The sequence below is a fragment of the Electrona antarctica genome (assembly GCF_951216825.1).
Source record: "Electrona antarctica genome assembly, chromosome: 14".
In the NCBI taxonomy this organism is placed as follows: Eukaryota; Metazoa; Chordata; class Actinopteri; order Myctophiformes; family Myctophidae; genus Electrona; species Electrona antarctica.
Genome location: NC_136795.1, coordinates 7,982,274 through 8,004,241, shown reverse-complemented (window position 1 = coordinate 8,004,241; position 21,968 = coordinate 7,982,274). Strand labels below are relative to the sequence as shown.

The window sequence follows — 21,968 nt, the reverse complement described above, 5'->3', positions numbered from 1 at the left end:
TATTTTTTCTTGCTATAAAACTGCACGGAGAGGGGCACCTTCTCCACACAGTAACAAATCACCCAGTATTGCATTGAACAATATACAATAGGGTCGTTTAATCAGCATTATGTCAAACACTAATCAATCTGAGCCCAGTGCAATTAGGTAGTCAATCTACAAGTGGAAAACATCTGAAAATGCAAATATCAAAAGACCAGATGAGCTTATTTTCATCAAAAGATTTCTTTTTTTTTCTCTCCTTCAGAACATGCACTAGTCAAAACTTGTTTCCGAGAGAGAGAGAAAAAACAGGAGGTTTCAAATACAGGGATCCAAAGATCTGAGACTCATTAAAAAATCTTTACACTTTTTTTTTGCTCTACCAAATTGTACTGACTGAATATGGCGATATGCTGTCAGTTGGGATACGAAGTAGAGATGCTGTATGTATGGCAACTCTCACCTCATTACTAACATTCTGTGAATGTGAAACAAATCGTGGTGGTTTGTAAAGTGACAGAATGTTTAAGCACATGAAGTACAGTAAAAACAGAGGAATGCTAACAGATTGATACAGTAAAAACAGAGGAATGCTAACAGATTGCCAGGCTCAGGAAAAAGCAACATGCTGCTGAAACCGTGTCAAAATGCAACATTAGTTTATCTGAACTATCAAAAGCTGGGGGAGGAGCTAGAACTCGTACAGCGAAGGAAAGAAAAGTGTTTGGGATCGTACGTACCCTCGACCATTTACCTTTCATTCATCTCCTTTTTTTGAGAGTTCTAGCTATCGTTCCAGTTTTTGCAGATCCTCAAGCCTTTAACACCCCTGTATATCTCCTTATTTGTTTAACCACTTGAACCCCAGAAACTATATCCTGGGGGCGGGGGGGACATTGGCCTAGAATCTACAAGCTCCCGATGTGTTGCGTTGCAAATGCATTGTGAGCTTGCAGATGGGCTAAGTTTGGCGAAGAGATGGAAAAAGGTAGAGTTGTAACTGAAGTCAGTTGAGACCCAGAGGGCTTAAGTGGTTCTAACTCTTTGAGGGGGTTCAGGTGCGGGGGGGCCGTTCCAGCCTCTGTTTACTCTGGAACAAATGGTTGCTGCTCGGCTGACCGTGGCAATGAGGAAGTCACCCAGCCTGGCCGCAACACTTCATAAGTCAAAGGTCAAATGGGTTGACCAACAGTACCAACGGCAAATAAACAGACTGGCTTACCAAACACAGTAATATAACCGTCTTTCTCTCTTGTCAAAGACCCGTGACAAGTTCCAAAAATCGTAGAAAAGGAGAAACAGGCAACGTCTCTCTAGCAATAAATAACAAACATTATATAATGTATTTCTTAGATATTCTTTTTCCCTGTCCTCTACTGTACATGCATACTGCTTGGAGAAAAGATGGATATGGTCTGTTTTGGAGGGGTATGACACTACGGAAGCTTCTATGTTCCACATCTGCAATAACCAGTGGTGGACAGTGGAGTACATTCAATGTAATACAGTACTTGAGTATGTTGTTTTTTTATCTGTACTGAGTATTTGTATTTTGGGATTCTCTTGACCTTCACACATTTCAAATATTTTGACTTTTGACTCCACTACATTTTTAGGAAATGTAAGGGGAAAAGTAACACTTGTTTCAAATAGTGAAAATGATTTTATTTTGGAAAATAAATCAACTTCTGTCAACACAGCAATGCACTGATATAAAAAAACTAAATGTACTTCATTTTGAATCATTTAGTATATTTTTAAAAGCAAGTTCTCTTGTACATTAACCCAGATACAAATTCTACAGAGCAACTTTTACTTGTTGTAGTTGAGTAATATTTGCCCAGGAGTATATACTTTGACTCAAGAACTGGGGTTGAGTACTTTGTCCACCACTGGCAATAACGTGCTTCGTTACAAGTTCGCTTTCTTGCTTGTGTGACCCAATTACCAGACACTTCAGGTGACTCACCACTAATTCAGAGCTACTGAATTCATAAGATGGAGAGTGCATACAACTCTTAACGTCCTGGCTAAAGTTCCGGACTACACAATGACAGTGGCCATACATTTATTTGAAGCTTTAGGTACATACACTACTGTAGGTAATAAATGCAAAGATGGGTTTTGAATTGATATGTTGGGTCTAAAGTTTGTGTAGCTAATGTTGATGTACAAGTGGAAGGGGTACCATGAGGTTTCCTCTGCGAAGGAAGGAATGGCGTATTAAAAACTGGGTGGAGATGTGTGTCAGTGAATACGTCTCACAGGTGGGATCGGTGGGCCAGAGCCATAAGGAGGTCTACACACACGCGTGTCACAGTTTCCCCAATTATTTTTTTTCATCCCCTTTATAAATCACCGTACCTCCTAATTCTAGAGTGCAACAGGGCTGTTTTGACCTTTGGAGTGGACTTATCTCAGCCGACCTCCCCCTCTATGTGACACCTACGGGTCCACAGAACCTTGAATGGCTACCGGCCACATCCCAACACAACCACACTAATGGGTCACACACACCCACCACCAGTAGCATGAAGACTGGATAGCAATAGTTTATAACCATCCTATATAATATCTCTACACGAACACAAGTTTGAGTGGTTGTCGTTTTTTATGCAAGTGTGGACGTTCCTATATCTCCACATAACGAATACTTATTATTGCACGCTGGCTACACATATTCAACTAGTTATTTTGGTTGTCTTTAGATGTACAGAAAACACTGTGGGCTTAGAACTGCTCCAGCTGGCGAAACAGCTGCATGAAGGCATGGGCTCAGGAATATGACATACCGGAATGGAAGGCATTATTATTGTATGGTCTTTTATTTTAATGTCCATGTATCTCTAGCGGTATTACCCAACTGCATCAAACCCCCAAAAAAGGCTGAATGAAATGAGAAGAGTACTAATCTATTCAAGGATATGCCCCCTTTTTTCCTTTTTTTTGTCTATCTCTTCTGAAAATTACCATTAAGTAAATATGCTAGCGTGATGAACGGAAGAAACAGCTTCAAATGGCACTGACGATCTCACACTTTACAATTGGTCAAAAATGGCCTCATGGCGGTGTATTAAGCTGTGTATTAATCCCCACATTATTGTGAATGCACAACAGCGATTAAGCAAGCACTATGTCACTAGTTATGTAAGATACAACGTAAATATCATCAGTACATGTTACGTTCAGAGCCACAGGGAGTTATGACCGAGCTCATATTCCATTGGAAATGGAGAATGTTCATATAATGTTCAATTCCAAAGTATTTGTTTTATTCCAAAATTGATTCAAATGTTGTTTTGGTGTGCTCAGAGCCAACAACAAGAACAAGAAGAATATGCATTAGTAAAGCTTGCCATGGGGTGACCAATAGTTCCAAACAACTGTATGTATACAGTAGTTCCAGCATTGAACCCTATTCATTTTTAGAGTTTATGACGAGGCACGCTTGCAACATGAACCACGTTGTAATTTGTAAACTTCTCGTTGTTGAGATTCATTACGTGTTCCAAAACCGTTTTAGACAACATGGTTTTATTAATTAGCACATATTTTTGCTATTTTGGCAGTGGTGTAAAGTACAGTAACTAAGTACATTTACTTAAGTACTGTTAAGAACAATGTTGAGGTATTTGTACTTTACTTATATTTCCAATGTTCTGTACTTTTACTTCTACTCTCTCTTCTAATCTCAGAGGCAAATATTATACTTTTTCTCCACTACAGATATAGGAAAACGTTACTTGCTAGTTACGTTGCAGATTTTGATTATTATTACAAAACATAACCACTTCGGCCCTATATACATTTCGGCCATTTGAAAATAGCCAATCTACAAGCTCATTGTAGATGTTCTGGATACTTTTACTTAAGTAAAAAAATGAAAAGGACCTTTTTCCACCACTGTATTTTGGGTTAAATTGGTCCAAATTCAGACACCAGTATGAAATCATTTGAGAAGCAGTGGGTCTTGGAATAAGAAGGTTCCAGTGTGGTGCCGAGGTGAGGGTTTCACATGGCGTCACTGAGCCCATCCCCTCAGCCTGCCGTCCAGACAGTGGATATAGAACACAGATCTAGGACAAAAGCTACAGATCACTCTCCTCCTATACTCTTCCTCCTCCTCTTCCTCACCATAGAAAAATAAAACAGCCATGTGTTCCTCGACGAGCCCCCCGAGGAAGAGGTTCTCCTCCTACACGCTTCCCTTTGAAAAAAAAAGGAAAAACGCACATTCGACAAAAGAGGACGACAGAGAGAAAACAAACAAGCAAAGTTCAAATTTGTCGTGTGCAAAAAACATTATAGATCTCTATAAAAATATGTGCATATGGATAGAGCTATTTTTTTTAATCTCACCAAATACAATATTTTCCTTATGTACACTGCATGGAGATACACAGATTAACGTATACACTACAGCTCTGCCCCGCCCCCTCCTCACTGTCTGTGCAGGCCAAAGAAGAATTACGGCCAAAGTCCTCCACAAAGGGGATCTGGGTAACACACAAAGGACAACAGCAAAAACAAACGCACATCAATCGGCACACACACACACACCCACACCCACACACACACACACACACACACACACACACACACACTTCTGCTCTGATCAATGTGATCCAAGAGCCGAGGAGGGGCAAACAGAGCTCCTATGGAAAACCTGAAGTTGCATATCCCACATCCCCCCCACCCCCGCCCACCCCCCAAACTCCCCCATGCTCGCATTTCACAAACCACTCCCCTTTATAATCAGAGGTCAGAGGTCATCAGCCAGACGCTGTTTCCTGATTGGCTCGCATGTGGGGACAGGGTGTCGGGGTGAAGAAAAAAAATATATATACTTTGGCTACGGAGTTAGGTGGCTTTTAGTCCCGGTGTGCTGCTCCTTCGTCGAGTCCCCAAAACACACACCGTCATGCTGTCAGCATCAATGGTACCGGCGGCAATGGTACCGTCATGCTGTCAGCATCAATGGTACCGGCGGCCAAAACACACACCGTCATGCTGTCAGCATCAATGGTACCGGCGGCCGCTTCTTGGAATCCCTGCGTCCCATTCGCAGGGACGTTGTCCATTCATCTAGGACAGGAGATCCACTGTCCACTCTCTATCTCTCTCTCTGAATAAATACTAACCAGTCTCTCTCTCTCTCTCTCTCCTTCAAGTCAATCGTCCAAAACAATCTCTTAAATTGGCTCCATCTCCATCCATCAATCAGTCTCTGTCGGGGTCAGGCCACGCGCCCCTCCGAGCCACAGTGCGGGGATTTCTGGCAAACCGGTTTCACTTCCTGAAGGTCCATTACTCGTCCTTCAATGGGCAGTTCTGCGGTTCTTGCTGGAGCTGAATCCGCCCTCCGGTCTTCCGTCAAAAGGGGACGGGCAAGGAGGCGGATCCGTGTCCGAAAGGCCGCCCGCGTATCTGGCTTCTGGTTGGTCGAAGGTGAAATGGGGCGCGTTGTTGTATTCGGCGGCGGGGGAGGGTTGCCTGGGGGCGGTGGGGGAGAGGCTGTGGGTGGGGGTGTGTGGTGGGAAAGGCAGGGAGTGCGTCTGAACGGGCGACTGGGGCCGGAACGAGACTCCCGGACTCATCGGGGCCTGCAGGAGGGCGGGCGCCAGGGCGTGCGTGGGCGTCAGCACGCGCGTGGTCGCCGTGTACCGTGTGTGGGTGGCCAATAGCGCCCGGGTGGGCGAGGGCGTGCCCAGCGGCGTTGGCGCGCGCACGGGCACGAGCGTGGGCGTGAGCGGGCGCGGAGGCGTGTCCGGCGCTCGCTGCGCCGCGCTGCTACCGGTCAGGTCGTGCGGCGGCGTCCGGTGTCTCCTCATGGCGCTGCCGCCGTCCGGCTCAGCGGGAGGAGGAGGAGGAGGAGGCGGAGACGCAAGGAGGTGTTCGCGATCCGACGGAGGGTGGATGGAGATGCACGGAGGACTCATCTTCTTCTTCCGGTGCACTCCCCCTCCGCCCACCGACTGCACACGGACGGGGAAGCCGCCGCCACCGCCTCCTCCGCGCCTGCCCGCCACCTCACTGTCGTCCCTGCTGACCGTGCTGCCGGCCTGGGGCAGGCACACCGCGATGGAGTGGTGCCGATGGTCGTCGGGGGAACCTGGGGACGCGACGACGGGGGGCGACGCGGACGCCGGCTTGTCCAGGAAGCCCTGGGTGTCCACGCTGAACAACTTCCTGGCAGCGTCGCGTGGCTCGGCGGGCGGCCCCGCCGCCCCCAGAAGGCTCAGCGCGCTGCCCCTCCTCGGCGAGCAGCGCGGGAGAGGAGGAGGAGGAGGAAGAGCAGAGGAGGACGAGTCCAGGGAGGCGTAGGGCGAGAGGGAGTGGCTGCGCCCTCCCCTCCCCCCGGCCTCGGGGGGGCCTCCCCACAGGAGCTGAGCGGAGATGGTGATGTGACGCACCTCCTCGTCGGCAGGGTCACCGCCGCCGCCGCCCAGAGAGAGAGGAGGAGAGGGGGGCCGGGGCCTCCGCGCGCTGGGGGGCCGAGGGGGCAGGCGAGGAGACGGAGGGGGAGGCAGCGGAGAGGGAGAGGAGGGAGGAGGATGGAAAGGAGAGTGCGGTGGAGGAGGGAGAGGAGAGGGACAGGTGGGGGGAGGAGGGAGAGGGGAGGGAGAGGAGGGGGGAGGAGGCAGATGCAGGGAGTCTGGACTCTCCTGCTGCTCACAGCCCTGCGACTCCACAGAATCCACCTTAAGTGCCACCTGGTGGACAGACAACATAATCGTCATCACAATAATCAATGCAATTGTGCAATAGTCCAAATGTGTTCAAGCATCAGCAGTTCGCATGGTGTAGCATTTAAATTATGATTTCCATGGATGCCTTCATTTAGACCCACAGGAATTCCGCAATCGCGGAACTTAACGCTGATTTCAAAGCCTTCCGCGGATTTTTTGAACGTCCGTGGAATGCAGTCGGACGAGTGCGGCGCGGCGGCGAGCGTGGAGCGCAGTAAAACCTGACAAAGTTACTTATTACTACCAGTAGGTAGCAGTATGTAGCAATAAGTAGGTACTATAATAAGGATTTGTACATGGTGAGGACACTTAGTATAGGACTTTTTCTTCACAGGACCTAACCTGTGACCTAAACATGACCCATCCATAATTACACTTAGTTGTATCTATTTCGTAAAGGACTTGATTATTAAAACAAAGTCAAATTTTGCTTGATAACTGGTGATTTTAGTTTTTTTTTGTTTTTAAAGACCACAGAATATTAACTAAAGCTGCGGAATCAAGGATTGTTCTCCGCAGAATCAGGAATGTTCTCAGCGGAATCAAGACTTTCTCTGTGGATTCCCGTAACTTTATTTACCATGAATCAGTCATTGCTGTTGTGCTATTGAAGTGGCATCCTGCAGTGATCCGTTGATGCTACGTTCATTGTTTCATAGAACACATACTGCCGGCTGTTATCAGCAGCAGGAAGGTTGGAGCATGCTTGAGACATGACAGATAGGAAAGAGCCTGGTGTTTCAAAAGAAATGGTGTGTTGAACTATTGCATGCATGTGTGTGTGTACTCTGTGTGTGTTTGTGTGTGTGTGTGTGGTGTGTGTGTGTGTGTGTGTGGCAGTGGTTCTCAAAGTGGGGTCCGGGGACCGCTAGGGGTCCTTGAGGGAGTTCCAGGGGGTACCCAGCTATAGTTAGGAACCGAATGGACCCTTATGGGTCTGTAACTCAGAGTGTACAAATGGAACCATTGGTACACTCTGAGTTAAATTAACTTTGATTTTACAATATACATTGGGGTCCCAGGGATATAAATGGGGGGCCGTAGCCTAATTCAGGTCAAGCTGGGGGTCCTTGAAAGGAAAATGGTTGAAAAAATCTTCTCTCATGGGATATATTGGCATATATTTTCAAATGGGGGTCCGCGGGGCTAATGAGTGTAAATTTGGGGGTCCTTGACATGAAAGAGTTTGGGAACCACTGGTGTATGGGGACCCTTACTTGTCTGCGCAGAGCCCGCGGTGAGGGGCTGGGCCTGGGTGGGGCGATACGAGGCAGGGTGCGGGGCGGGGGAGGCCGGGGGTTCGGAGGGGAGAGGCCTGGCACTTGGAGCAGAGCGCGGCTCTCACACGGCTGGGAGTGGACCGACGTCACAGAGCCTGAAGGTGCACAGACACACACACACAGGTATTGTACATACACACATGACAATATAGACACATGTACACACATTAACCACTTAGAAATTAGCCAGTCTACAAGCTCACAATGCAAGCTTGTAGGTCGCCACCTTAGAGTATATATGAATAGAGACGGCACCCGAGTTCTCCTCCCATCCACTTGCATTAAGTTGCATGAGGCGATTTCACTCCTCCTTCCGAGTAGGAACAGAGTGCATTCTGGGATGGATTGGGCCCAAACACATGAACGCGCTGCCGCTGACTATCATTGCACGCGTTCACGTGCGTTCACGTATGAAACAGCGTTCACGTGTCATCATGAACGTGCACAATGATAGTCAACGGACCAGCGCGTTCATGTGTTTGGGCCCACGCTGCAATACCAAATTCTGCCACTATGTCCATTTCGCCTCGGGGTTTCCTCCGGGTGCCGTCTCTATTCATATATACTCTAAGGTCGCCACGCGACACCACCATCATGTCATTTATAGTAAATATAATAGGCCTAGAATGGCATGCCCAAAATAGGGACTCCAGGGTTAATGCAATGTATAGGTACATGTACACACATACAGTACACTAGTACACACGGAGCATTTCAGAGTTGCAGAAGAAGGTGGTTGTGCTGTGGGGACATCCCAGTTAATGTGGGTGCATGAATGGGAAGCAAGACATGAAGAAAGATAGACCTTCTCTAGATGGATAAAGGTTTGGGTAAAATGACAAGTTGCTCATTACAGAAACATTCCTTAATTAAGCAGTACGTCAATATGCATTATGCAATGAATGAGGTCAGTGTCGGATTTGAGATGAAGGGCTGATTTGCTGAACATGAAATATTAGAAGTCATATTAGCACCGATTTACACTTACAATGTTCTTGGACACAGCCAGTCATGCCAAAGTGACACACTGTACTGTAGATAACAACCTGTATTTTGCTCATAAAGCAGAACACAGCATTGCATAGCATTTGCCAACTATTCCTAATGTTTGTTTTGAACCCATTTAGACCTAAGTTCGATTCTACAAATGTCTTCTAAATCATGACAGTTTTCAGAAAAACCCAGTTGTTCTCAACCTTTTTCATGTCAAGGACCCCAAAAATGACATGTATTTGGTCGCCAACCCCCATCTGAAAATATGTTGTTTCGGGGGACCCCCCCAGGAGCAAAGATTTGAGTTAAAAACGTTCGTTCTGAAAAAATATATATTCCAATTTTGCGCCACATTTTCACGATTTTTCAAAAATAGCAGACCTTCAAGCTCGTAGCGCGCCACTTGGTGGCACGCTATGAGCTTTTAGATCTGCTATTGTTTAAAACACCAAAAGGGGTTCCCGCCCAAAATGGGTTAAACGACTCAGTGCTGTTTGAGTGAGTTCACCACATACAATGACAATACAATGATAGGATAAAGCTAAGACTATTAGAATGCCATGGATCCCATATGCCCCTCACACTGCATGTAGCATTAAACAAACATTTGGAATGTTATGCAAATACTATTTGAAAATAAATATGATACTCATATCAGTGTTGTTTTCGTCGACTAAAACTATGACGAAAAATGTTCGTCGACTACCTTTTTTCACTGACGAAAACTAAGCTGTGATGACTAAAACTAAGACTAAAAATACTGACAATTTCGTCAACAAATAAAAACTAGACTAAAATGTTAGGAAGGGACTATAGTGGACAAGAGATCCAGTACAAGTAATTTTACACTTGGTTGCATGCTGAAAATAGCAGATCTGCAAGCTTGTAGATCGGAAAAAACAGTCATTACGACGGCATCAGGGCCCGCCAAAATACATTTTGTTCGACTAAATCACCTGTAGATTTAGTCGACTAAAATCTTATGATATTTAGTCGACTAAAACTAGACTAACACTAAAACATTCCATCCAGGTGACTAAAATATGACTAACTGACTTGCTGCCAAAAACAACACTCATATCCTCCTAGTCTATGAGTGGTCACATTAGGCTTCGTACACACATAAAGAACAACTGTGCTGTGCTCTGCCTGTGTTTCATGGCCGCCCCAATGCTTTTCCAATGGGAGTCACATGGTTTCACCAAACACTTGTGTTTGATTGCCCCCCCCTCCCCCCATCACACACAGCTGTTTGGTCAAACCACGTGACTTCCATTGGAAAAGCATTGAGGCGGCCATGAAACACGGACAGCACAGAGCATGTTGGTCTGATATGTCTGTACGAAGCCTTAGAATTCATGAACACAATGCAGTCCCGCAAACATAATGCAAACATGAGCAAAATGTCAAATGAGGTGTGAATGACAAAGGAAAAGAAGAACCAGGAAGAAGAACCGGGTGCAAGCAAGGAAGCAACCAATGACTCCTTGCAGGTGAGGCCACGCCCACGCTGCAACATGTCATGTTGTGTTTTGTACATCTTCGTGTTTTTGAGGTGTGAAATAAACCTCAAAAACCGCATTGAAATGCAACCAGAGACTCCAACACATTCTGTCCAGCCTGTCAAGTGGCCCATTCCATAATAGGGTTTGAGACGTTCTATTAGTTATAGAATATAGACAATCAGAGGTTATGAGAGGTTAAAAGGTTAGGTCTTAACCCATTTTGACCTGGGAACGATTCTACAAATGCCTTCTAAATCCTAACAGTTTTCTGAAAAAGCTATGTTTCTATGTCAGTCGTTCTTCGATTTTTCAAAAATAGCAGACCTACAAGCTCGTAGCGCGCCACTCGGTGGCGCGCTACGAGCTTGTAGATCTGCTATTTTTCAATAGCTAAAGCATAACAGGTTCCCGCGCAAAATGGGTTAAACAGAGGTCCTACTCAAGTTTCTGCTTTCTGGCCAAGCTGAAAACCAAACGGCTTAGAACAATCTTCTTAGAATAATTATTCTATTTCTAACCCAATTATGCAAAAATGTCTTTAGAGAGCATAACTGGACGCTTAACAGGAAAACAAGCAAACAAATTGATGTAATTAACTTTGGACACGTATAGTGGATTTCCCTTATTATTCATTGGACAATAGAGTTCCGTTTAGTACACTGTGTGTCCTTGCCGTTATCGATTGTTCTGTGCTGAAAATAAACTTTGTCTCGGCTGGACTTTCGCAGCTTGACCATAAAGAGAAAGCCCATTCAGTCAGCCATGGCAGAGCTGAGTGGATGGGACTGCACTCGGAGCAGACTAGCCCATCCACTGCAGTCAGAGGGTCCTTGCAGTCAGTCAGTACCTTGGGACAGAGCTGGGCCTGTCCACAGCCTGGCCACAACATGCCATTAGACTCTGACTGTTGATAAAAGAACCCCGGTCAGTACAATTCATCAATCATAGGACATTCATAGCGTTTTATATGGTCAGAATTTATACTAAAGTATATATACTATTTATACTACATTTAGCTACCGCTAATACACAGTCAAATCTCTTGTGTTCATTTAACTCTGAGCGTGTGCAAATGTATAACCAATTAAGGGTCCGTTTGGTTCCATTTGTGCACTCTCAGAGTTACATAATGGATAATGTAACGCTAAGGTTTTCACAGTGTACTATCACTGCTTCTGCTGCTACTACTACCAACACTAATAATGACTAATATCCTCTGGAGCATAATGTAGGTTAGCAATGAGCATGTGTGTCCATTTTGATATTCTGTAAAAACAAGACATGCATCACAAGCCCAAGTATTACTGTGTATCTGTGTGTACCTCTATTGTGTTACTGTGTCTTTTATTACAAGTAGGCCTACTGTAAGAGTTGAAATAATTATGTCCCATGTAATACCTGTATGCTGTTGCTGGGGGCTGTGGTCTACTTCCTCCAGGGGGTAGGGGGCGCTGGCGGGCTGTACTGGACGGAACATGTAGCTGTCGTTGGGCAACGAGTGCATCCTGGACACGGACATCTTCCTGGGAGAAAGCAGGTCCTGCTCGCTGTGCTGAACGTTCTCCTCCTGCAGGGGGAGACAGAGACCACACCGATCAAAAGCACTGGCAATGTGTTCAGATTTCAACACAAACGAATGCATTAAAGTCCTCAGTCGTCCACGACTGATTTCAGTCATTTGCATTCCATTAGAGGCCAGTGTGTCTTCTGTGAAAAGCATGCTGCACACTGAACATACACGTCGCGCTGCCTGCGACGTGTTGTGAGCTTGTAGATCTGCTATTTTCGGTCATTAGTTAAGATGAAAGAGTATTTGAAGTGATCAAACTAGCAATAGAATACAAGTTTAGAAGCATCTTCCAGCGACATGAAATGGTCTCAGGAATGCCATGATTTCTTCAGCTCTCTGTCTGCCCCAATGTTGAGTATGAGTAAGGGTAACATGTTTTCCATCCAGTCAGGGACAAGTTTTGTCCTGGTAAAACAGGAGAACATGATTAAGAGTTAGGGCAGCGGTCCCCAAACCTCTTTGGCCATATGCACCCCCTGTTACCTCCTGACCTAGCTGATGCTCAGTCCCGTTGTATTTGGCCGAAAATGATACATTTTTTAATATGATTATGGCAAATAATCACAGAATGACACTGCACTGAGAGACATGCAGCTGCTGTATACATCTCTTTACAACAGTGTTTTACCGGACTTTGCCGTTTGTGCTAAATAACACCATAGAACCGCCATTAGGCCTACCCTTTTCCTGTCACGCACCCCTAGAGGGCGTTCGCGCACCACAGTTTGGGAACCACTGCATTAGAGCGTTAAATATGTTCAATCAATGAGCTAAATGCTTTGTTTTCCTGGGCCATGGGTAGATTAGGTGGAAATATGAAGGGAACCAGCATTAAGATCTTCACACTTTCCTGACCCATAGTTTAACCCATTCAGGCCTGACGTCGAAATTTAAAAAAAAAAGTTTTCTAAATCATGACAATTTTCGGAAAGATTTGAGGCACATTTTAACGATTTTTCAAAAATAGCAGACCTACAAGTTCATAGCGCGCCACTCGGTGGCGCGCTATGAGCTTGTAGATCTGCTATTTTTCAATAGCTAAATTATAACATGTTTAAAACACCAAAAGGGGTTCCCGCCCAAAATGGGTTAATGGTTAATGTGGTTAAACGCTAACGTGACATGGATGCGTTCCAGGTCTCAATGGATTAAAGAATTCTCCTCTATCAGGAGTAGGCAGCAAAACGGCCCTGTAATTACAGGAAACTAGAGCGGTGCCCGTTGGGCACTGGCCTACTTGGAACGATGCAAGTTGGAAATGAATGCCCCACCCAGTTATTATGTCTGTGTCCCTTTTATGCACATATATGGAGTTCTTTGTCAGGCATGCCCAAATATGGAGCCTAGGCAGATGTCAGAATGATGTCAGAACAGGCCAGCTCCACATATGCTGCCGGCTATCCGACGGACTCGACACTGGGCACTGCACTCCCTGTGGGGGTGTGGAACGCACATGTGTTTTGAAGTCGGTGGGGCGAACGGTTCTCGAGTTATGTGGATTACAGACGTACGTACAGAGACGTGGAGCTTATAGATATAAGATGTACCTATTTATCATTGCTTAAATATGTTGTTTGACACAGCTGACAGATTCATGTCATTAGACTCTTTCCAGAGGGTGTAACGTTTACCTGTCCCGGTGAGTGTGGGCGTGGTCCTACATAGGCACCTCCCCCAGAGCTGATGGAGGCGGAGCTTAGCTTGCGGTTCCTCGCCATCTCCATCTCCAGCGCGATCTCAGCATCCATCTCTGCATCCTCTTTAGCTTCCTGGTGAGTCAGAGGCACTTCATTTCATCCACTTTTTTCTTTACATACTGTAGCCTAAATCACGTAACATGTCAGAGTGTTACGTGTCAAAGTCTATACAAAAGTATAGTAGAATTTGAGAATTACCCTGCATTGTGAGGACCATTTTCCTGAGAAATGGTCCTATGGTTACAAATAGGACAAGACTCAGGTAGGGTTCAGGATTAAGATTAAGCATTTAGGTTTAGGATTGGAGTTTTGCCTGATGTATACTTAGTTATACAAGCCGGTGTTGAAAATACACAAAATACACCACAAGATACAAAAAAAATGCTGCTATTTTCTACAATTTCCAATGCTGTCAGTTTTGATGTTCTCTCAAGAATTATAAGACAAACGTGCGTGCGTGCGTGCGTGCGCACACCTTGTTGCTCTCCTCCAGGTGTTTCATGAGCACAGCCACCACCACGTTGACCAACACAAACTGGGCCATGAGGACGAAGGTCACAAAGTAGATGGGAGACACCAGGGGCAGGTAGTGGAGACAGTGGCGCTCCTCTGGACGACACTCCCTCAGCGTGTCCTGGAGACAAAACAGTGGCGGGGACAAAAGTACTCACATGTTTTTACTTAAGTGAAAGCATCAATACTGCAATGTAGAAATACTCCGTTGCAAGTAAAAAGTAAGGAATTCAGAATGTGCTTGAGTAAAAGTACAACAGTATTGGCATAGAAATGTGCTTAAAGTAGGCTACCAAAAGTAAAAGCGCTCATTATGCCGGATGTCCCATTTCAAGTTCAAGTTTTCAAATGTATGAAAATCTTTTGAAAATAGCAGAGCTACAAGGTCACTGCCTGAGTAGGACCTATTGAACCTTCAACTGCTTAAGTCAACAACTGTGCTTGGCTCCCTAGCACTCCAAGGCACCACACACACACACACACACACACACACACACACACACACACACACACACACACACACACACACACACACACACACACACACACTATAACACAGTATTATAGCACACGTCACTATGTAACTAACACAGTAACTATAACAATGAAAGTACAGTACAGTTCCACATCGCACGGGTGTGATGTTCTACTATGCTCAAGCACGTTCTAAAAGTGCTCAAAGACCCCCTTTCCACCGGTTGGTTCCCAATGGGAACCGGTTCAGTTCTTTTTGGTTTTTAGTCCATGAGCCAGAACTCCAAAATTGGTGGGAAAAACTAGACCTATATTAAATATGTAAAAATGTTTATATGATCAATACAAGTAAATGAATACATGATAACCCTTCCACAGTAGTAGCTTTTTAATATTTTCGATTATTTTGCATATTTTCCTACATAATGCCTCATTTGCATATTTAAAAATGTAAAATTTGTGGCCCAGGCGGTGGCGTAACCGTCTGGGCACCCGACTGGTAATCCAGTCGCAGTGTGCCGCGGGTTCGACTCCCGAGCCCGACACGGCCTTTACTGCATGTCTTCCCCCATCTCTCTCCCGTTTCCTGTCAGCCTACTGTCTGTCCCTTCAAAAACCAATAAAAGGCGTAAGCCGCAAAAAAATATCTTACAAAAAAAAAAAAAAAATTGTAATAGAATAAATCATTGTCTTTGTAAGTACTCAATTGGGGAAGTTTCATGGTGATAACAATTTAATATAGGTATGGTTTTGCCCACTCACTTCATAATTAACGTTCCAATTTTGGAGCTCTGGCTCATGGACTAAGAACCAAAAATTGAACTGAACCGGTTCCCATTGGGAACCAACCGGTGGAAAAGGGGCCAAAGTGCAAAAGTGATCGGAGGACAAACACTTCGGTCATGAGGCCAAGGTCAGCGCCATATTAATGAATCACAGACAAAACTGTACATGTTTCTCTTATAGGGTTGTTCTCTTAACACAGCTGCTGCTAATATATGGACATGGTCATAGAGAGCATATATAACACCTCAGCTCTTACGAGGTCAGAGAGGTCACCTACTGTATAACAAGGACACACGGAGGCAAGGGACACTCATTGACTCACTGATTCGCTATGAAGTTAATTTATGTGGGTAAAGGGCTGTGTGAGTGTGTATGTGTATGTGTATGTGTATGTACCTTCATAATCCCATTCCAGTTGTCTCCGGTGGACACTCGGAACAGTGTGAGGAATGCCATCCCGAAGTTCTCGAATGTAGCGTGGCGACTCAGACCTTCACATGGGTTGTCTTCATTACACGCTGCACCATACACGCGCACACACACACACACACACACACACACACACACACACACACACACACACACACACACACACACACACACACACACACACACACACACACACACACACACACACACACACACACACACAGAAAAGAAAACAATATGATACATGTTAAAGCACTTTAACATGTTTTTGTTCCCTACTATACCGAAAATACAAATCACACAGTGAGAGGTCTGTACTGTACACAGAATACCTAGCTCAAATAGATTGTACAGTATATGTATGTCGTCCTGAAAGGCCCAGGATAACCATCTTCTCATTACAAGTGTCCACGCACGCACGCACGCACGCACACACACACACGCACGCACGCGCGCAGCCGCGCACACAAACACACACACACACACACACGTGTGCGTGCACTGACACTGGATGATAGGCTACTAAGCTGCGGTCTCCTCTGGGTACAGTGGAGGAGCGGGGAACAGATAAACTGGTGGATTTGTTGCCCCCCCCCCCAGGAGCCTGTTTATCACATCAAATGCTTGGTCGTCAGACCACCAGTGTTCTACTCCAACACAAGGTCAAGGGCAGCCACGGCAGCCAGGGAGGACACACACAGACATATGATCCTCTGGGTATTCCCGTTGGAATGCATGTGATACCACTAACGTACTAACATTTGTCATGAGCAGACTGCAGAAACCTCACATTATTCAGCAGCACCGTACCCGGCCACTGCACCGCGCGCAGTCCCACACATGCACCAATGACTTTATGGATGTACAGATGAAGGATTTGATCGAAATGCCAAACACTTTTCTCGTTCTTCAAAAACTGCTGGTGTGGCACAAAAATGTGACTGAGAAGTTAAGAAACTGTGCCAGACGGAAAAGCTGGAATGCACATTTACTTAAGTACTGTATACAGTAGTACAGAGTACTACTGTATACAGAGTACCCACATTTTGAATTCTGGACTTTTACTTGTAACTGAGTAGTTCTACATTGCAGTATTGATACTTTTAATTAATTAAAACAATCGAGTACTTTTTTACACGACTGCTGCACACACACACACACACACACACACACACAGTCACACACACACACACACACACACACACACACACACACACACACAGAAAAGAAAACAATATGATACATGTTAAAGCACTTTAACATGTTTTTGTTTTTGAATGAAGTGAAATCACTGAATATACCTTTAACCAAAGTAAAAGTGCTAAACTGTTTAGTTTTTTTTGTAGCAGATTTAAATGTGTTTTTTACCATTACTTATACCAACACTTATACATGGCAGATACACTATATGCTGAGCATGATTTCTCCACTACACCGAGTGGCGCGCTACGAGCTTGTAGATCTGCTATTTAAAACCTTTGCTTCTGTAGAACGCCACAACGGTAAGGCCTTCCGGTCTTATTTACGGATATGTTATAGAGCTCCACGAGACGCACGCGTGGAACTGTAGTACGTCCTCGGGCGACCTTTCTAGTCGACATGGCGCGCGCGAACGTTCCACTACACCGAGTGGCGCGCTACGAGCTTGTAGATCTGCTATTTAAAACCTTTGCTTCTGTAGAACGCCACAACGGTAAGGCCTTCCGGTCTGATTTACGGATATGTTATAGAGCTCCACGAGACGCACGCGTGGAACTGTAGTACGTCCTCAGGCGACCTTTCTAGTCGACATGGCGCGCGCGAACGTTCCACTACACCGAGTGGCGCGCTACGAGCTTGTAGATCTGCTATTTAAAACCTTTGCTTCTGTAGAACGCCACAACGGTAAGGCCTTCCGGTCTGATTTACGGATATGTTATAGAGCTCCACGAGACGCACGCGTGGAACTGTAGTACGTCCTCGGGCGACCTTTCTAGTCGACATGGCGCGCGCGAACGTTCCACTACACCGAGTGGCGCGCTACGAGCTTGTAGATCTGCTATTTAAAACCTTTGCTTCTGTAGAACGCCACAACGGTAAGGCCTTCCGGTCTTATTTACGGATATGTTATAGAGCTCCACGAGACGCACGCGTGGAACTGTAGTACGTCCTCGGGCGACCTTTCTAGTCGACATGGCGCGCGCGAACGTTCCACTACACCGAGTGGCGCGCTACGAGCTTGTAGATCTGCTATTTAAAACCTTTGCTTCTGTAGAACGCCACAACGGTAAGGCCTTCCGGTCTGATTTACGGATATGTTATAGAGCTCCACGAGACGCACGCGTGGAACTGTAGTACGTCCTCAGGCGACCTTTCTAGTCGACATGGCGCGCGCGAACGTTCCACTACACCGAGTGGCGCGCTACGAGCTTGTAGATCTGCTATTTAAAACCTTTGCTTCTGTAGAACGCCACAACGGTAAGGCCTTCCGGTCTGATTTACGGATATGTTATAGAGCTCCACGAGACGCACGCGTGGAACTGTAGTACGTCCTCGGGCGACCTTTCTAGTCGACATGGCGCGCGCGAACGTTCCACTACACCGAGTGGCGCGCTACGAGCTTGTAGATCTGCTATTTAAAACCTTTGCTTCTGTAGAACGCCACAACGGTAAGGCCTTCCGGTCTTATTTACGGATATGTTATAGAGCTCCACGAGACGCACGCGTGGAACTGTAGTACGTCCTCAGGCGACCTTTCTAGTCGACATGGCGCGCGCGAACGTTCCACTACACCGAGTGGCGCGCTACGAGCTTGTAGATCTGCTATTTAAAACCTTTGCTTCTGTAGAACGCCACAACGGTAAGGCCTTCCGGTCTGATTTACGGATATGTTATAGAGCTCCACGAGACGCACGCGTGGAACTGTAGTACGTCCTCAGGCGACCTTTCTAGTCGACATGGCGCGCGCGAACGTTCCACTACACCGAGTGGCGCGCTACGAGCTTGTAGATCTGCTATTTAAAACCTTTGCTTCTGTAGAACGCCACAACGGTAAGGCCTTCCGGTCTGATTTACGGATATGTTATAGAGCTCCACGAGACGCACGCGTGGAACTGTAGTACGTCCTCGGGCGACCTTTCTAGTCGACATGGCGCGCGCGAACGTTCCACTACACCGAGTGGCGCGCTACGAGCTTGTAGATCTGCTATTTAAAACCTTTGCTTCTGTAGAACGCCACAACGGTAAGGCCTTCCGGTCTGATTTACGGATATGTTATAGAGCTCCACGAGACGCACGCGTGGAACTGTAGTACGTCCTCGGGCGACCTTTCTAGTCGACATGGCGCGCGCGAACGTTCCACTACACCGAGTGGCGCGCTACGAGCTTGTAGATGTGCTATTTAAAACCTTTGCTTCTGTAGAACGCCACAACGGTAAGGCCTTCCGGTCTGATTTTCATATGTTATAGAGCCCAGCAACACCGGCCGACACCTCCAAGGCTTCCTGGGTGATGGCGAGGAGGAGGGCTGCCACGTCACCTCACAGTCCAACTGTCTGTATGTACGCCTCTGCTGTGCCTGAGGGAGGCACGCGCGCACACACACACGCACACACACGCACGCGCACACACTCACCTGCCCAGGCCATTGATGCCAGACGACCCTCGGGCCAGGCACTGCAGCCTCAGCCTCTCCACGGGATCTGAACTCACACACAGACGTCTCTTGGCGTCCAGCGCCATCTCTCGGTCGTGCCTCGACGTCCTGGCCATGGCTGAACACACAGAGCACATTAATATAATGTGTAACATTATAGTGGATGCAGTTAGCTTAATGCTAATTCCGATTAGCAAATGTGACCAGATGGACACTGATGATACTTTTGGAATAAGAACCAAGTTCATAGACTAAGACTACGCCACTCTCAATGGGTGAGAGACCCGTATTCAGTATTTACTCTTGTAACCAAAATCCCCGTGCAAAGTACTTTATAGACGGACAGAGGCTTTTCTGTGTACAATCACTAGATCAACTTTATTCACAATTTCACATAATACAGATAGCAAAACCTTCATAAATGTTGTATTTAAATTACTTGACGGTCATTCAGTAAAATATACAGTACAGGGGGTTTCTTTCAATAAGGTTATATAAAATACTGGAGGCACTGAAGAGCATGGAAACAATTAAAAACAAAGTAAAACTGAGGAAAAGAGCAATGGCTGTCTGCTGACCACTCTGTGTCACCAGTTCAGCCTGCAATATACAACAGAGCAATTAGACACCGAGCACCCATCATAAGTACTCATTATAATATAAACATATACTGGCAAGCCCATCTTCCTACCTCCTAGGCCCAAGGCACTTATACCCAGCAGGCAGGATTCAGGCTAGCCAGGTCTGGATCCGTTCTGACATTGTTCTACCATGATACCTCCTTCTATGATGAATTCCTGTTCTGTCTATAGAAGTGTCTATTTGTACGTCTCTAAATGTTTTGATGATTTGAACATGGTGGACCCTATTGGAAACAAGTGTAATGCTTAATTGGGTCGTCCACTCACAGTTAACAGCCTTTGTATTGAGTTTGTGCTTGAAATGTACTGTAATTCTGCAAACTGTTAATAAATTCTTCAATCAATCAATCAAAACAGAAACAATATTAATTCCCCATCATAATAAATATGTGAATTAAAAGTATGACATAAGGTGGTTGCATGCCACCATAATCCACATTGAAGTGTGAGACTCATACCCGTGTTCTGTTAAATAGTATGTGTGGACACTGGGTCCAAGTGTAGTCTGCCCTGTACAGCCTAGCCCCACAACAGCACCAACAGTTTCTAGAACAGCACCAACAGTTTCTACAACTCTAAATCATACTAAATGCAACAGACTACAATGTGTAAGCCTTTGTTGTAACATACCTTGGTCAATTGATTTACACGGACGCGACGGGTGCTGCTGGGCACTGACGCTACATGCACACGACAGAACGAGAACAAACGTGAGTTTCATTGATCTCACGGGAGTTTTAACATAGAGGCTCTGTCAAGCTACCGCTCTGCTCTGCTCTGGGCAGGCGGCTCCCAGGTCCTAATGTCCCACCTGTCACATATATCACCTATAGTGGCAACAGTTACAATATGAATGTGTTTAAATGCCAGTGTAGCTGGTTCACACAAAACACACACACACACACACACACACACACACACACACACAATGCAGCAGGCATTAGACAACCTGACAGCCACCAACCTGGCAACCCTGAATGAGCCAATCAGCTGCCAGTCTCTGGTGTGTGTGTGTGTGAGTGTCACAAGTACTGTGTGGTATCAAATCCCTTTGATGTGTGTGTGTCGTCTCGGACGAGGAGCAGGAGAAAAGAACAAACTCTACCCTAACGTCACTAAAAAGTACATTAAAACCCTTTTTCCTTTCCAAAACAAACACAACGTACATTATGACAATATTTCACCCTTTGCATTGGTAAAATAGACTTTATTTTTTTTTGTCTTCCCTTCCAAAAAAACAAAAAGATAAAATGACCCAAAATCCATGGTTAAGAGTATTCCACGATGGCTCAGTGGTTCTGGCAGTTGCTGATGGTGTGAGAGGACTCTGGTTCGAGACAAGTCAAGATTCGAGACAAGTCAAGATTCGTGACCTCGGACCAAGGACTAAGGATCCAGAATAAATAAATCAAAATAAATCACTCTTTACCTTTTAGTCAACAAGTCAAAAGTCAAGACAAGGAATAAGGACCAAGGATAAATCAATCCCGGCCCCTCCATAGGGCCGGGGGTCCGCCGGGGGTCCGCGGAGGGGGTCCGCGGGGGTCCGCGGAGGGGGTCCGCGGGGGTCCCCGGCCCTATCTCGGCCGTCCCTTGTCCGTTTCGGACGGGGGGAATCTCGTTCGAACCGGAGGATTGAGGATAAATCAAAAAGAAATCACACTTTACCTTTTGAATAAAGCACTCTTTACTTTTAGTCAACAAGTCAAAAGTCA

The 21,968-nt window shown here is 45.9% G+C and overlaps 1 protein-coding gene across 1 annotated transcript; it reads right to left on the bottom strand.

Moving 5' to 3' along the window:
- Positions 1 to 4,711: 4,711 nt before the first annotated feature.
- Positions 4,712 to 21,013, bottom strand: LOC306936920 (voltage-dependent T-type calcium channel subunit alpha-1H-like). Its single transcript, XM_079520585.1, has 8 exons — positions 20,884 to 21,013; positions 19,592 to 19,730; positions 15,946 to 16,067; positions 14,252 to 14,410; positions 13,711 to 13,848; positions 11,908 to 12,076; positions 7,949 to 8,106; positions 4,712 to 6,695 (listed from the first exon to the last, which is right to left on the bottom strand). Exons 2-8 carry the CDS (start codon positions 19,602 to 19,604, stop codon positions 5,301 to 5,303), a joined length of 2,154 nt encoding a protein of 717 aa, XP_079376711.1. The 5' UTR covers positions 19,605 to 19,730; positions 20,884 to 21,013; the 3' UTR covers positions 4,712 to 5,300.
- Positions 21,014 to 21,968: the final 955 nt, after the last annotated feature.

Excerpts from the sequence above, each read along its gene's own strand:
- LOC306936920 (XM_079520585.1), bottom strand. Across the intron at positions 14,411-15,945 it reads ACTGGAATGGGATTATGAAG|GACACGCTGAGGGAGTGTCG; the intron begins GTACATACACAT and ends TTTTGTCTCCAG. Across the intron at positions 6,696-7,948 it reads CGCGGGCTCTGCGCAGACAA|GTGGCACTTAAGGTGGATTC; the intron begins GTAAGGGTCCCC and ends TCTGTCCACCAG.